At 46.8% G+C, this 16005-nt stretch overlaps 1 protein-coding gene across 1 annotated transcript in view; it reads left to right on the top strand.

The window, feature by feature from the left end:
* The first annotated feature begins 718 nt into the window (after positions 1-718).
* ABCC12 (ATP binding cassette subfamily C member 12) overlaps positions 719-16005 on the top strand; it is a 56950-nt gene continuing 41663 nt past the window's right edge. The window contains 7 exon segments of the mRNA XM_058527755.1: positions 719-837; positions 3865-4020; positions 6340-6487; positions 6770-7003; positions 8315-8488; positions 8946-9093; positions 13609-13757. Of these exon segments, the coding sequence (XP_058383738.1) occupies positions 719-837; positions 3865-4020; positions 6340-6487; positions 6770-7003; positions 8315-8488; positions 8946-9093; positions 13609-13757 (1128 nt within the window).

Genomic DNA, 16005 nt, shown 5'->3' with positions numbered 1-16005 from the left:
GGGGTAGGAAAACCTTCAGGGATTGTTCTCTATTCATTGAGTTTAGGTGATTGGTGAATAAGATGGTTGGCTTATGGAATGGACAGGTACTCCAACAAGTTTCCTCTCTACCTGGATTGTTGGTTTTCCTTTGGGGAACTGGTCACAGAAGTGAGGGGAATGTGGGCTTGTTCAGATGCACCTTGTCCTGAGGGGTGGCATCATTGAAGTTCTCTGACCCTTGGGTATGGGGACAGGGCAATGTAGATGCGCAAGTGTATCTGAGAGAATTGGGGAGAGAAAGGGATGTGTGTGACAAACTTAACTCTGGGTCACACTAAGACAGCAGGCCCATCTTTCTTGGGGGTCTTTTTCCAGACTGGGACTTAAGCTTGGCCATAGGCTGGCTCCTGACAGAAAACCTACAACAGGCTTTTCTGCTCCCAGTCAACCCAAAATGAGAAAGAAGAGGAACCGAATGTCTTGGCTAATAAGAAAGCCTCACTCTGGAGTTGAGGGATGTGGCAGGGCTTCTGGCCACTTTCTCCTATAAATGTGGAAAGCTAATTGGTGGAACCATGTCTGAGAGATTGGAGCAAGGGAGCTGGTCTGGGCGGAGTAGAGGATTCCTGATCCCATTCCAGAGTGTCTTCATGTCTCAGTGAACCTTCCTCATCTCTCTGCTGCAGAGTGAAGGTGTCCCTAGTCCAAGAGCCCAGGGCTCCAGACTGCTATCAGGATGGTAGGTGAAGTCGCCTACCTTATCTCAGATCTGGACCGGCGAGGCCAGCGGAGATCCTTTGTAGAGAGATATGACCCCAGCCTGAAGACAATGATCCCAGTGAGACCCTATGCAAGGTAAGCCAAGAGGAGGATTGGAGGGAGTCTAAGGCAGAACCTCCAGGAATAGTTTCCAGCCCATCAGGAGGGTGGTCACTACTTCTGCTCCCCATGCTGCTGCTCTATATGCTTGTCCTTGTGTCTTTCCATCCATCCATCCACGCATCCAATAAACCATCCATCCATTTATTCATTTACTGACCACTCACTTCCTGACTGCTCCCGTCCTTTGATGAGAGAGAGACAATAGCTAATGTTTAAGGAGAGCTTTCCCTGTGCCAGAACCTGTCCAAGTGCTTTATAATCATCTTCTCATTCACTCCTCACAGTCTCCCTGAAGACACTATTATAATCTTTATCTCTGGGTGAGGAAGTGAGGCACAGAGAGGTTAAGTAACTTGCCCAAAGTTAATCAGACAGATTTTGGTTTGTAACAAACCGTCTCAACGCTTGGCAGCCTAAAACAATTGCCATTTATTTAGCTTACAATTTTATGGGTGGGTGAGCAACTTGGGCTTAGTCTGTTGAGTGATTCATCTGGTCTTGACCAAGCTTACATATGCATCTACTGGTCAGCAAGGTGGTTTTGCTTCTGGGGGTTGGCTGGCTGTTGACTGGTGCAATGGGGGCAAGTGGACCACATGGGCCATTACTGTCCAGCAGGCTAGCCTGGGCTTGATCACATAGTAATGCAGTAGGCAGCCAAGAGGATGAGTTGAAGCATATAGGGTTTTTGGAGACTCAGGCTCAGAACTGGTACACCATTTTTTTCACTGCGTTCTCTTGGCCATAGCAAGTCACGTCAGCCCAGATTCAAGATATGAAGAAATGAACTCAATCTCTTGATGGAAGGAGTTGCAAGGTCACATTCCAAGGGGCTGGGAAACAGATGAGGAGTGAGAATTGGGTTATATTTGAACTGTAGAATAGGAACTCAGTCAGCCTGACTTCCAAGCTCACATGTTTAACTACAGTATCACATTATACTATATTATTATAACATTATTAATATTTTAGTAACCATAATATTATAAAATCCTGCCTTTTCTACATGGAAAGGGCCCTGTGGCCTGTTCTCTGAGCAGCAGAAGGCCAAGAGGCATCTCTATAGGGAGGAGACACAGCACTGCTCTCTCTCAGAATCTTTGGACCAAAGGTACACCATTGAGCCCTCTAAGTTGAGAGGTGAAGGTTGAAAAGCAGGGGCATGGACTATCATCCTTAGCCCCAGGAAGGAGAGCTCTACCTACCTACTGTTTTAGCTCAGTTCATAATTGCTTTGTGGAGAGACAATGTGAGGTAGTACTTAAGAGAATGATAGGACCCTGGAGTGAGCAAGCAGTAGGTTTGAATCCCTGCTCCACTACTTACCAGCTGGAAGACTTTAGGCAAGTACTCTAATCTCTGTGTGCCTCGATGTTCTTGTTTATGAAATGCGGTCATAACAATACCCCACTACACATCTTACTGAGTTGTGAGGATTATATGAGCTAATGCATAACTTTATGATAAAAGTTACCTTTTAGGTAATGCCTGGCACATAGTACCTCATTAATATTATCTTAACCTGGGTTCTCACAAAAGCAGAGCCTGAGTTAAGAATGTGGATGCAGGTAGCTTATTTGGCAGGTGATCTCAGGAAGCAAGAGGGAAGATTTAGGGAGAGTGAGGCAGGGAAGGAGAACGTGGAGTGTGTCATCAATGTCACTGCTGTAGTCAATGGGGACTGGATTCTACTAGGTCCTCCTAAGAAGTGGAAAATTTTCCACCCAAAGGATGGGAGGTAGGGGCATTTATCCGTGGGTGCCTGTACTCCATTAGTTAAGGTTTGCCACTGGGGGCATTAACCCCTGCAATTCTGAGTTGCACTTATGCTCCTGAGAAGGCTCTGGAACAGATAATGAAAAGAGGCACAGCATACATTTGAGAGGGGACACTCTCAACATGAGCCTGAGCTTGCACAACACTGTCCTCCATAGCTGAGATCAGAGGTGGACATGACAAGAGTCTGTGACTCAGGGCATCTTGACACCATCTTTTACAAATACAACGCTCTTACAGGGCCTGGAATATAAGCAACATTCAGCAATTAGTAAATAATACTCTATGTCTCTAGCTTTTATTCCATCTTAGATGGTCAATTCGTCAAGCGTAAAAGCATGGTCTTTTCCTCCTTCTTCATTTCTTCTTTCTCTTCTTCTTCCTTTTCTCCTTTCCTCTTCCTTTCACGTCCCCCTATTCTCCTTTATCTGCTAGCTAATATTTATGTAGCACTTTACATGTATTAGTCTATTCCATCCTCACAGTAAACCATGAATTTGCCTCTAGCTCTTTGCTCCTTGGCAAGCCTCACTCCCACTGTGGCACACCCTATTCTGGACCTTCCCCAACCTCCTGAGAGCAAGACACGTACCCAACTCCTCTGATGGTCAGCTACCAGGTCTCCATTTCCTCACACCAGATGGAGCGGGTGCCCTCTTTGTCGTGTGATGGTCATGAGTCTCGAATACTGGTAAATGTTCTACAACTGGCTCACTAAAAAAATTCCCTGGTTGTAACCTTTATCAGTTTTTATGGTGTAAATACTTCTACCACGGCTGATTTTAAGCTACCAATGTGATGTCACTGAGTGCAAAGCTGGGTAGAGATGCACAATTGCACCCTATTATATATGATATTTCCACCACACAGATACAATAGACTTCCGTAATCTAAAGAGCACAGATACTAGTAAAATAATTAGGAGGTGATGAGTTTTGAGTATTTATTGCCTTTGTCTTTAAGATAATTTATTTAAATTTATGTAATCTAATTTTTAATATTGGCTATGTTTAACAACTGATTTGCAAAATTCCTGTCAATTTAACAATTTGCTCTCACAAACTGGTATGAGCTGGTCCCAGCACACTGCTGCTCAGAGTGCTGATGGATGCGAATCACGTGTTCCGAGAGTGGCTGCGGTTATTACTGTAGTGAAGAATTCAAGTCAGGGACTCAGGGCAGCGACCCAACGTCCTGGAACACTGAGTGTCTCATTTGTCTCAGGTTGGCGCCCAACCCCATAGACGATGCAGGGCTTCTCTCCTTTGCCATGTTTTCCTGGCTCACACCGGTGATGGTTCGAGGCTACAAGCACACGCTGACTGTGGACACCCTGCCCCCATTGTCACCGTATGACTCCTCCGACACAAACGCCAAAAGGTACTGGGATTCGCTTGGGCCACTCGGGAGAGGAGCCCAACCAGGTAGGGGCCTGTGAGCCCTTTCGTGAGCCCATTTCCCCAGTGTGGAATCTGACACCCATGAATCCTGGTGGCCCTTCTCAGTGGCTGCTCTCTGAGATGTGGGCTGGGCTGACTGAACTTCTGGGCCCAATCTCTGGGGAAGAAAGCACTGGGGAGCGCTGATGTGGAGAAAGGACTGCTTGAGAGCTAGAGGCTTGAGGCTCAGGACGTTTCTGGCCAGGCTGTCAGCTGGTTTGTAGGAGCAATACATCAGGACAGGGCAGGCAAGAGTCTCACTTTGCTCTGTGCTGGTCGGACCCCACCTAGGCTGCTGCACATGGTTCCAGACATCATGTTCTGTTTCACTTCAAAAATCGTTATTGGACTTTTATATTACAAAATATGTTTAGATGCAACCAGATGAAACTGCCAATATTTGACAATTTTGACTTGCAAAACCGTAAATTACATTGATTCAACCTAATTCACCTTAATTATAAAAGTGTTAAAGCAACGGACGTGTAACCAGGGGAAGTGTCCCCACTGTACTCCTGCTCCACTCCCCAGAAGTGAGCACTGTTGAATGTTGGTGTGGCTCTGTCCAGAATTGCTTCTACTCTGATTGAACACACCCTGTGCTACCATCTTCTGCAGATCAATAACTCTTCTTCCTCCCTACTCACAGGTCATGTTTCTTTCCTTTACACAGAAAATGAAGCATGCTATATAATGGTTAACCATTTTGCTATTTTCCGTTAAGAGTTTATAAAGATTTTTCCATGTCAGCACAAAGACATCAACTTCACTCTAACAGCTGGGTTAAACTTTGAGGTTCTGATGAACCACAATGTCTTAAACAATGAGGAAGTTCTCAAAGCCCTCTCTCTGCATTTGTTTCTTCTGGAATTCTGCCTATCTTTGGACACATGAGGTAAAGTACAAGGCATAGCCTGGAGCATATGCTTAAAGGGCTGGGCGTTTTAATCATGGTCTTGCAATTGCTTCTACAACTGTGCTTCCCCTCATCTGTGCCCTGCGGAAATCTCAGTCAGTGGTAGTTTCTAAAATCCACAGTCTGGAGAAAATTGCCAGTGAGCACCGAGAGAAAGGGACTGGACCATTGTCTGTGGAGTACTGGGTTTTCCTTCTACCTTTCTGGCCAGTACTTTCTGTCTGTTTTCAAGGTTTCCTTCCATCTACACAAAACAAATGAGTTCCTCTTCTCTTCAGTGCTATATTCTGCTCCCAGGTGATCTTATCCACTCCAAAGGCTTAAACACCAAACACATGCTGACAACCTGAATAACACGCTATCTTCAGTCCATGCCTGTCTTCCAGACTCCGAATTCATTCACCCAGCCTCCAACTGAACAACTGCACTTGGATGACTCACGAGCATCTTGTATCTAAACCTGCATTCTTGATCCTCGGCCCCAACTCGGTTATGCTCTTCTCTTCCTCTTTTCCCCATCTCTGCGAACTCCATTCACACAGTGGGTCAAGCCAGAAAACTGGCATCCTTGATCCCCCTTCTCCTTTTCTCCCGTATCTAATTCATCAGTAAATCCTGTTGTCTATCCCTGCCTGCCTTTCCTTAAATGCACTCTCCTTAGATCCAGTGTTGAGCTGCTGCTACTTCTCACCTGGATGCCAACAATCTTCTACTGTGGTCTCCCTGCTTTTGGCTTTTCTCATCCTATAATCCACCACTCTCACAGCAGCCAGAATGTTCTTTTAGATATGTAAAATGATCTTGTCACATAGGCTTAAAAACCTGCAATGGCTTCCTTTGCACTCGGATGAAATCCAAACTCCTTCCTGAGGATTATGAGGTCCTGCGAAATTCGGCCCTGCATTGCCTCCCAGTGTCATGCCAGCCCTTCTTCCTCACCCACCACACTCCTGTCACATGGGCCTTCTTTCAGATCTTTGAAATGGACAAACTCCTCCCTACCCTGGAGAAGATTTTTCTCTTTATTTCCCTGTTGTCTCTGTCTTTTTATCAGAACTGGTATTGTGCCAGAGATGGGCAGTAGGAGCAGGAAATGAAGGCTTGGAAAGTATCCAAATGCCAGATCCCAGCTCATGCTTGTGTCAAGGCTTTGGCCCCTGCCCCTCCCATATGGCATCCACCCTGTAGAGGAAGAAAGGAGAATCGGTGCTGCTCATCTGAAGCCACCACTGCCAGGGATGCGGGTTGTGCTAAGCATCCTTGCAAGAGTTTGTCCATTAGAGTAGCTTCAAATGGCAAATGGAAATGTAAGTCCTTTTCTTCTTTCTTGTTCTTTCATCACAGATTTCGAATCCTTTGGGATGAGGAGGTAGAAAGGGTGGGTCCTGAGAAAGCCTCTCTGGGCTGAGTGGTCTGGAAATTCCAGAGGACACGTGTTTGGATGGATATTGTGGCCAACATCCTGTGCATTATCATGGCAGCTATAGGGCCGGTGAGTGGGGGTAGCCCTACCCTGCCTTTCCTCCCAGGTCCCCAGACTGGCAAAGAATGTCATTAGTTGCTTTCTCTGCGAGCTGGTGGGTTTAGTGCACTGTCGCTATCTTTGAGCTCCTTGGGGGGAGTTTTCAGCTAATCCTTGTCAAGCACAGCAGCAGCTGCTGAGATTAACTGAGAAGTTTGCCTCATCAAGCCAGCTTGCTGGCGCTGTCTGAGGCCCCTACACCAACCTCGACCCCCAGCGGTCTTCTCCGCTCTCTGCTGCAGTATTTTACAGACAGTTCTCACCCACCAAATCCTCCAGCACACTGAGAGCATCTCCCGGAATGTCTGGGTTGGCATTGGCCTATGCATAGCCCTTTTCGCCACTGAGTTTACCAAAGTCCTCTTTTGGGCCCTTGCCTGGGCTATAAATTACCGCACGGCAATCCGGTTGAAGGTGGCCATCTCCACCCTGGTTTTCGAAAACCTGGTGTCCTTCAAGACACTGACACACATCTCCATTGGCGAGGTAAGCTGGTTCAGAAGGAGTCTAATTTTAGGAAACTAAATCCTAAATTTTCTGAATATGTGTGAGATGTGCTTCCCGGATGGAGCATCTGCCTTCCTTTTGTTTGTTAATGTCCTGCCCGTTATGTCCCATCTTCCTGTTAAGTGAGGTGGTGAGGACTCAAAACACCAGAGGAATTCAGAGAAAGCTGGAGAATTTGGAAAGGCTTCCCTGTTCCAGTTGCAACAGGGTTTAGGAGTGACCTCATCCAGTCCCTTTGATTGTCCATGAGGACACTGAAGCATACGGAGCACACTATAGGCATTTAATAAAATTGACTCATGGATCTGATAATTCTAATTGTGTACTATTTGGGGTGCCAAAGCCATAATAGAGACCATGCCTTTTGGACTTCATGGTGACATTTTCTTAAGCCTTTAATCCTTAACAATAAAATCTTCACTTTTTACACAAGAAAATTTCCCTAGTCGAGGGAACCCAGACAGGGTGAGGTTTGGGAAAAGACTTACTTCTTTCTTACAATTGCTCTTTCAGTATGTTGAAAGTATTCCAGCATCAATTATGATTAGATTCAGTTGCATGTAACAGAAAACCCAAAATAACAGTGGATTAAACAAGATGAATTTATTTCACTCTATGTAAAAGGAGTCCAGAAGAGAGCAATCCAGGGCTTGTGTGGGGACTTCCAGATCTTTCTATCTTTCTTCATCACTATCCTAGCACCTGGTTGTCATATGGTTCAAGATGGATGCTGGAGATCCAGCCATGCGAACCTTTTTTCAGTTAGCTGGTAGGAGGAAGGAGAGAAAAGCAAAAGGAGTATGTCTTCCAACTTGAGTTGGTTGCCTTTAATAATTCATCCCCAAAGTCCCATTCCACACTTTGCCTTGTATCTCATTGCCCTTAACATAGTCACATGGCCATGCTCCTTCCACAAAGGAGGCTGGGATATGTAGTCTTTTAGCTGGACATGTCACTGCCCTGATTAAGCAGAGTTGTGCTAATAAGGAAGAAGGAAAGAGAGATACAGGGTAGGCAATAGCAGCCTCTCCAGCATGCTCCTAGATGGTAATAATACTCTTTAAGTCTCTCTTCATTGGGATTCTCAGTTCTAAAAGACCAGCCTCACCAAAGTCATACCAGAATGAGACCCACAAAACTTATTATGCTGGTCTCCTGACAGCCCCCACTCCCACTTTAAGGCTGTTTTTCTCTTCTTTCGTCAGACCCCTCAACCATTCTGAAAGCCTTCAGTTGAGGAAATGTTTGGGTGACCTTTCCAAAGCCTGAACCCATGTGCTTTCTTTCCAGGTGCTCAATATACTATCAAGTGATAGTTATTCCTTGTTTGAAGCTGCCTTGTTTTGTCCCTTGCCAGCCACCATCCCTATCCTGATGGCTGTTTGTGTGGTGTACTCCTTTTTCATTCTGGGGCCCACAGCTCTCATTGGAATATCTGTGTACGTCACATTCATTCCCATCCAGGTAATGGCAGGTCTTTGCAATTGTAACTGCTTTACCCTTGCATTTCACGCACACACTCGCACTGAATTGGATAGAAGGCTTTGTTTCCAGGGCGTGGACCTGAAGTCTGTGCCCCCACCTTGTGCTCACAGGTGTGCTTTCTTTTGTTGGCACAGTATAGTTTTTTAAAACCTTGAATTTGAATGCCTTGGGGGTGGGGGGCATGCTTCTTCAGTTTGTCGGTGTCCCCAGCACTTCCCTTGCTTCCTGGCAATTCGTGCATTTGTGTCACCTGCATCCCCAGTGGTGTCCCCCAGACCACATGAGCTGTCACAACTCATGGGGAGGACTCAGCCGAGAATCTCAAGCCGCCTTCCCTTAGAACTTTTCCTGGTACTTATACTCTGATCCCTGGATTTTCAGGCCAACTACAACTGAGCAACTCTCTCTGAACACAGTGTTCGTATCTCGATTTCAGATGTTTATGGCTAAGCTCAATTCAGCTTTCCGAAGATCAACAATTTCAGTGACAGACAAGCGAGTTCAGACAATGAATGAGTTTCTGACCTGCATCAACTTGATTAAAATGTACGCCTGGGAGAAATCTTTTACTAACACCATTCGAGGTAGGATGAGCAGCTGCTTAAAGAACCACTTACCTTGTAGAATTTGCTCTTCTAAGGGATTCTTAAGGTTCCTGGGGCCAGGCATTCCAGAAGGGGGCTGAGGAGACCCCCTGAGCTGCTCTGCAGGCTTTTCAAAGAATTACCGAGATTTTATAATAAACTCAGGCATCTGCTCTGGTGAACCCAAGGGCTCAGCAGGTGAGCGACATATGGTCATCTTTAACAGGGCACGTGGATGCGGGTACTGCCAGTTACCTTTTACAGAAATAATCCACTGAAACATTATGAGCAGGAGAAGAGCTCTCTCAAGCTATTTCCTTGACTTGGAAGATGTCTGCACGTACACCATCACACACTCACACTTACACCTGTATCTCCTCCTCGCTTGCAGCAGCCTCACTGTGATTGGATGGCCCACAGATTTGACATTCCTCAGGCAGATAGGAGGATGCCTATATAGCTGGGGCTTTTTGAAGATGATATTAAAACTATTTCAATCAAATATAAACGCAAATTTAATTGCAGGAACATTTACATAATTGCTGACATAGACTCAGGTGGTTGGCCAGTTAATGATCTGAACCACGGTGACAATTGACTCTCTGGATCTACAATTACACTTTTAGACCAGCATGTAGACACAGCCTGAAGCTGTGTATCCACATTTTAGGGAGTGCCTTTAGAAAACCTGCTTCTGAGCTTGCCAAAGGAAGTGCCCCAGGTTGGGACACCAGTAGTCTTAAGGGACCCTCTTTGAACCCCAGAAATACTTTCTCACACACTGAACTCACTTCAGTACAATTTATTTGATTTGATTAAATTAGACTCCATTTGACCTAATTCAATTTAATTCAGCTCAAAATCAGGTCAGTTTAATTCAATCAATATCTACCAAGTTCCTACTATGTGCTGTGTGCAAGGCCATGAGACCTGCACAAAATGATTAGGAAAGGGTCCCTGCTTTTAAAATTAAGGGAGGATGGGCTAACTAAGCTCAAAAATAGCTGTAAGTTTGTTGGCTCTACCTCTAGACTATATCTGGAATCTTTCTGTTTCTCTTCATTCCACTGCCACCCTAGTGCAAGCCAATATTCTCTCCCTTCTGGACTGTGGCAACTTGCAGATGCAACTCCTGCTTTCTTCCTTCCCCCTAAAATCCATTATGCACTCAGCAGCCAGAGTGAGCTTCTAAAAATGTCAATCAGATCCTGTCCCTTCCTGCTGAAAAATCTTTAGTGGCTTCTTATCATGTTTAGATTATTCAAATTGAGGACTTGTGAATGAAATCCATTTTCCTTCGTATGGCCTATTAGGTAATCTGGCCCCTGCTGACCTCTTTGACCTCATCACATCTTATCCTAACACTTGATAGTTCCACTTGAGACACGCAAACCTTCTGTCTGTCTTTAGAACAACATCCACACTCATTCATGCCTCAGGATCTTGGCAGTTGCTGTTACTTCTGCCAGAAATGTCTTCTGCTAGATGTTTGTGGTGAGCTTGTCTTGACTTTAGGTCTCCTCTCAATGTCACTGACTCAAAGAGGTCTTCTGGACCACAGTCATATGCAGGTCAACTCCACAACAGTTCCTTTTAATAACTTAATAGCCCTGTTCATTTCTTTCAGATCACTTAACACAAGGTGTAATTATCTTATTTAATTGTTTGTTTATTTCTTTATTATCGATCTCCCCTCCTGAAAGAGAGCTGAGACATTGTTTACTCCTATACTCCCCAGCACCAAGCACAGCACCTGATGTATAGTAGAGATCAGATTAAAATTTGTTGAATGAGTGAGCACATGAATTAATGATACAATAAAATGGAGAAATGCCACAAGAGAAACTGAGAGAAGCTCCTTGACAGTGAGCATCCAGGGTTGGAGAAATAAAGAGAAGCCTCGTGGCACAGGTGGCATTTCAGATAGACCTTGAAGCATAGCAAGATTTGGACACAGAGAGAGATGGGGAAGCCTCCAGGTAGGAGCAAAGGACTAAAGGTGGAGAGGGAAGGGTGTGCTTGGGGAAAGGAGGTAGTGGAGATGAAATGGTGTGCTTGGGGAAGGAGGTGGTGGAGATGAGAGGGCATGCCTGGGGGAAGGAGGTGGTGGAGATGAAATGGTGTGCTTGGGGAAGGAGGTGGTGGAGATGAGAGGGCATGCCTGGGGGAAGGAGGTGGTGGAGATGAGAGGGCATGCCTGGGGGAAGGAGGTGGTGGAGATGAAATGGTGTGCTTGGGGAAGGAGGTGGTGGAGATGAGAGGGCATGCCTGGGGGAAGGAGGTGGTGGAGATGAAATGGTGTGCTTGGGGAAGGAGGTGGTGGAGATGAGAGGGCATGCCTGGGGGAAGGAGGTGGTGGAGATGAAATGGTGTGCTTGGGGAAGGAGGTGGTGGAGATGTGAAGCATGCTTCGGGAAAGGACATGGTATAGATGAGAGGGCGTGCTTGGGGAAAGGAAGTGGTGGAGATGTGAAGGTGTGCCTGGGGAAAGGAGGTAGGCAATATGTGAAGCTGTGCTGGGGGGAAGGTGGTGTGAAGATAAGAGGGTGTACTTGGGGAAGGAGGTGGTGAAGATGGGAGGGTGTGCTGGGGGAAAGGAGATGGTGGCAATGGGAGGGTGTGCTAGGTGAAACGAGGTGGTGGAGGTGAGAGGGTGAACTTGGTGAAAGGAGATGGTGCAGATGAGAGGGTGTGCTTGGGGAAAGGAGGTGATGGAAAAGGGAGATTGTGCTTGGGGAAAGTAGGTGGTGGAGATGAGAGGGTATTCTTGGGGAAAGGTGGTGGTGGATGTGGAGGGTGTGCCTGAGGAAAGGAGGTGGGAGAGATGTTCAGCTGTGCCTGGGGAAAGGAGATGGGGGAGATGTGAATCTGTGCCTGGGGAAATTAGGTGGTGGAGGTGAGATGGTGTGCTTCGGGAAAGGACGAGGGGGAGACACGAAGGCGTGCCTAGGGAAGGGAGGTGAGGGAGACATGAGGGTGTGCTTGGTCGAAAAGTGATGGAGATGAGAGGGTTAGCCTAGGGAAAGGAAGTGGTGGAGATGAGAGGGCATGCTTGGGGAAGGAGGTGGTGGAGATGGGAGGGTTTGCCTGGGGAAAGGAAGTGGTGGAGATGAGAGGCTGTGCTTGGGGAAAGGAGGTGGTGGAGATGGGAGGCCGTGCTTGAGGAAAGGAAGTGGTGGAGATATGATGGTGTGCATGGGGAGGGAGGAGGTGGAGATGGGAGGACGTGCTAAGGGAAAGGATCTGGTGGAGGTGAGAACGTGTCCTTGAGAAAAGGAGGTTGGGACATGCGATGGTGTGCTTGGGGAAAGGAGGTGGTAGATATGGGATGGTGTGCTTGGGGAAAGGAGGTGGTGGAGATATGAGGGTGTGCTTGGGGAAAGGAGGTGGTAGATATGGGATGGTGTGCTTGAGGAAATGTGTTGTGGAGATGAGAGGGTGTGCTTGGGGAAATGTGTTGTGGAGATGAGAAGCCGTGCTTGGGGAAAGGAGGTGGTGGAGATGACAGGGCATTCCTGGGGGTAAGGATGTGTCTTCCCACAAAGGCTGTGTGGATAGATCTTTGGATTGCAGCAGTAGAAATGGGCTCCAATTCTGCCCCCACCACTTACAAGGCAAGTTGCCTACCTGGCTAAGACTTCCCTCTCCTGTTGGAAGGGTATAATAACAGCATCTTGCTCATCACGCAGTGGTGACAGCCATCTAATGAGTCAGTGCCCGCTAGGTGTTCAGCGGAGCACCTCGCACATAGTAAGCACTCTGTGAGAATGGCTATGGGGCCATGTTGTTAAGCTGAAAGTGTGTTTGCTGTGGAGGGTGGAATTGGCTTGAGGACTTGAAACACCAGTGGAAAGAGGCTTGAATTTAATTTATGAGTGGTCCAGAGTCATGGGCCTCTTCTGGACTTATGAAAGGGAGAAGTGCTCTTGGGATTTTGTAGCTGTTCCTGAGACACAGGACAGGGGCCCCAATCTGGCAGTCTTCAGGCCAGCATATGTTTTTTTTTGGCCCCTATAGTATTTAAAAACTTTTAAAATCATTTCCCAACATCGAAAAGTAGGGAGAAGTCTCATAAAATCCCATACCTCAGATTTCTGAACAGTGGAAGTTCTGGTGACCCTAGGCTGCCCTGTACTGAGAGGCGGCTGCCCTTTCACTGAAGCACGTGGTTCCCGTTTTGCCACACTCTGCACTCTCCCCCTGGTCTTACTCTCTGCCTGCTCCCCTCATTTAAGTTACTTGCCTAGCTCCTGTAGGCATCCAAGGTATGTCTCCTGACACACAGAGGATCAGGATTGGAAGGGACCTTAGAAACCATGCGGTAATGGCTGCTGACACGCACTGAGCTCCCAGTACGTGCTGGGTTTGTGGTCCGGGCTTTCTGTGCTTCCTCTCATTTAAACAAGGGGAATCTTCAACACTCATTTGCAGGAGGATCAGGATGGGTAACACGTCTCTTAATGCTGATGTTTGACATACAAAATAGACCACCACGGACTCTTTTCTATTTTGCAGATATAAGGAAAAGGGAAAGAAAATTACTGGAAAAAGCTGGACTTGTCCAAAGTGGAAACTCAGCCCTAGCCCCCATTGCATCCACCATAGCCATTGTATTGACCTTCGCCTGCCACATCCTCCTGAGACGCAAGCTCACCGCCCCAGTGGTAAGAACCATCCCTAGAGCTGGCCGCTTTTGCACCCCAACTTCGGCAAGTGCTCCTCCTCACTTTTCCCTGGTGCTGGCATCAGAACACCCAATCACAAGAGCCAGGCTCTGTCCCAACTGTTAAAACAGGTGCTTGGGCTGACAAGGAGCCCAGGAGCTCAGCAGCGATTCTTATCTGGTCTATGGCAGGCCAGGGGTAGCAGTTAATGTTGGAGCACAATTTCACATTTGGAAAACAAAATCGAAACCAAATGAGTGCTTGGTTGTTTTATTCATGTTTATTTGTATATACTACAAGAAGGAGAGTTTGTGGACATTCTCTGGGTGGGAGGAGTTGTAGGTATTGGGAGGGACAGTGTGGTGTTGGGGTCATATCCCCCCCCCTCCCCCTCCATTGTTTAAATCTTGATTCTATTACTTACTAGCTATGACTTATGGCAACTCATTGAAACTCTCTTGCCTTGGTTTTATTATGTTTAACTGGGGTGATAATAGTCCCTGTGGTTGTGGGGACTGAAGGATTTCTTTTATGTAAAGCACACGGAACAGTGCCTGGTATGCAGTAAATGCTGTGTAAGTGTTTGCTGTTCTTATTGGCCTGATGCCCATCCAGGCCAGGCAAATTCGGGTTGAAAGCCTCAGAGGGAGAATTGGGATGAATATGAGGTTCTCAGATTTTTGACAAGGTGGCCTGTGCATTCAAAGGTAAAGAAACTCTGAGCTAGAGGGAAAATGGCCCCTGGCTGAAATAAACAAACAAACAACTAAAATATTAAATCCAGTGTCTGAAGGGCAAGTGGTTGGAGGAAAGTCAACAAAGGGAAGAAAAAAAAGAGAGAGAGAGAGCGAGAATGAAATAAGCAAGTCTAGATGTGCTCACAGGGGAAGAATGCTCCCCAAATCAGGGATCTTGGAGGCAGGGATGGGGTGTTTGAGAAGGCAGGACACTCTTGCCAGGGCATCTTGTGGGGCTGTTAGTCCCGTTACTGCCCTGTGTTTCTTCGGGTGGTGCTTTTGCCTTCTCAGTTTACTCCCATACACTCTAGGGCCCAGCCACGAACCCAAAGCCAGAATGAATGGCAATGGTATACTGAAACCTGAAGGGTCTGCTACCTGATTATGTTGACTGCGTTCTATGATCCCAAACAGACAAAAAAAAATGTTTCCCCAGCAATACACCAAGCAAATTAATTTGAAACCAAATTGAGGATGCATAGTTAATATTTTCTAAATCGATGATATAGAAGAAAGCTAGACCAAGAACAAATTCCCTGAATGCAAGTCTTATATTTCTTTAAATTCAGAATCCCCTGCAGTTGCTTCCTCTGCCAGGGCCACAGCAGTGGGAGGTCAGCCCTGAGGCGTTCAATCACATCAGGAACCCCAGGTGCTCTGTCAGTCAAGGCCTGGGTTTTCTGAGCCAAGATAGCACTTTGGGACCTGGGGGAGCTGAGTTCTCTTTGGGGATGTATTTAGGATCAGATGTGATGAAGGGAGCATCCTTCGTCATCCTCTTAATGAACTAGCTAGGATTAGTTGAAGCCCAGAGCCCTGTCCATGGGGCCTATTCAACAGCAGGCAGGATCACTCCAGATTTGTCGATGAAAGTTGTGTTATTAATTTTTTAAATGAGTGGTTAGGGAGAGGCTGCTAATGAGAAGTCGGACAGATGAGAAGATGAAATCTGAAAGATGAGATCATGCGCTCCTGGGGCACCAACAGAGCATGGAAACTTGTCTTCATTGAGGCTATATGATGTTAACCACCCACCAGGCAGGGCTCAGTGAGGGAGGCCCAGTGAAAAGGGAAGGTGGTTCTTTGGAAATGGCAGCTGAACAAAGGCTCTCAAATCTGCCCCTGGTGTGTGGGGAGGCAGGGCATGGAGGCCAGACCCTGGGGACAAGAGAGCCAGAGGTCACTCTCCAGTAGCCAGCATGGGCCAGGCAGGTCCAGGAAGCTTCCGCCCTCATCCCTGGGGCTGTGTATTGTGTGGAGAAGGATGCTCTAGCTACGAAGGGTCAGAGGCCTCTGAAGCAACTAAGAGAAGGGGATGATTTAGGAAAATCTGCATAGGGTTTTGAGTGAGTGGTCTAGGCCAAGTAAAGATGTGATATGGATGGAGATTTCCAAATGCAGTCAGTTACAGACCTTCCTTGGACCTTATCCTCTCTGGATTGACAGAGACAAGGAGATACATTTCCCACCACTTTGGTGAAAATCCAAAAGCAAAATAGATTAAGATGTTG

This window comes from Diceros bicornis, chromosome 32, assembly GCF_020826845.1.
Source record: "Diceros bicornis minor isolate mBicDic1 chromosome 32, mDicBic1.mat.cur, whole genome shotgun sequence".
Classification (NCBI taxonomy): Eukaryota; Metazoa; Chordata; class Mammalia; order Perissodactyla; family Rhinocerotidae; genus Diceros; species Diceros bicornis.
The sequence above is the reverse complement of the archived record's forward strand: the minus strand, read 5'-3'. Positions and strand labels throughout refer to the sequence as shown.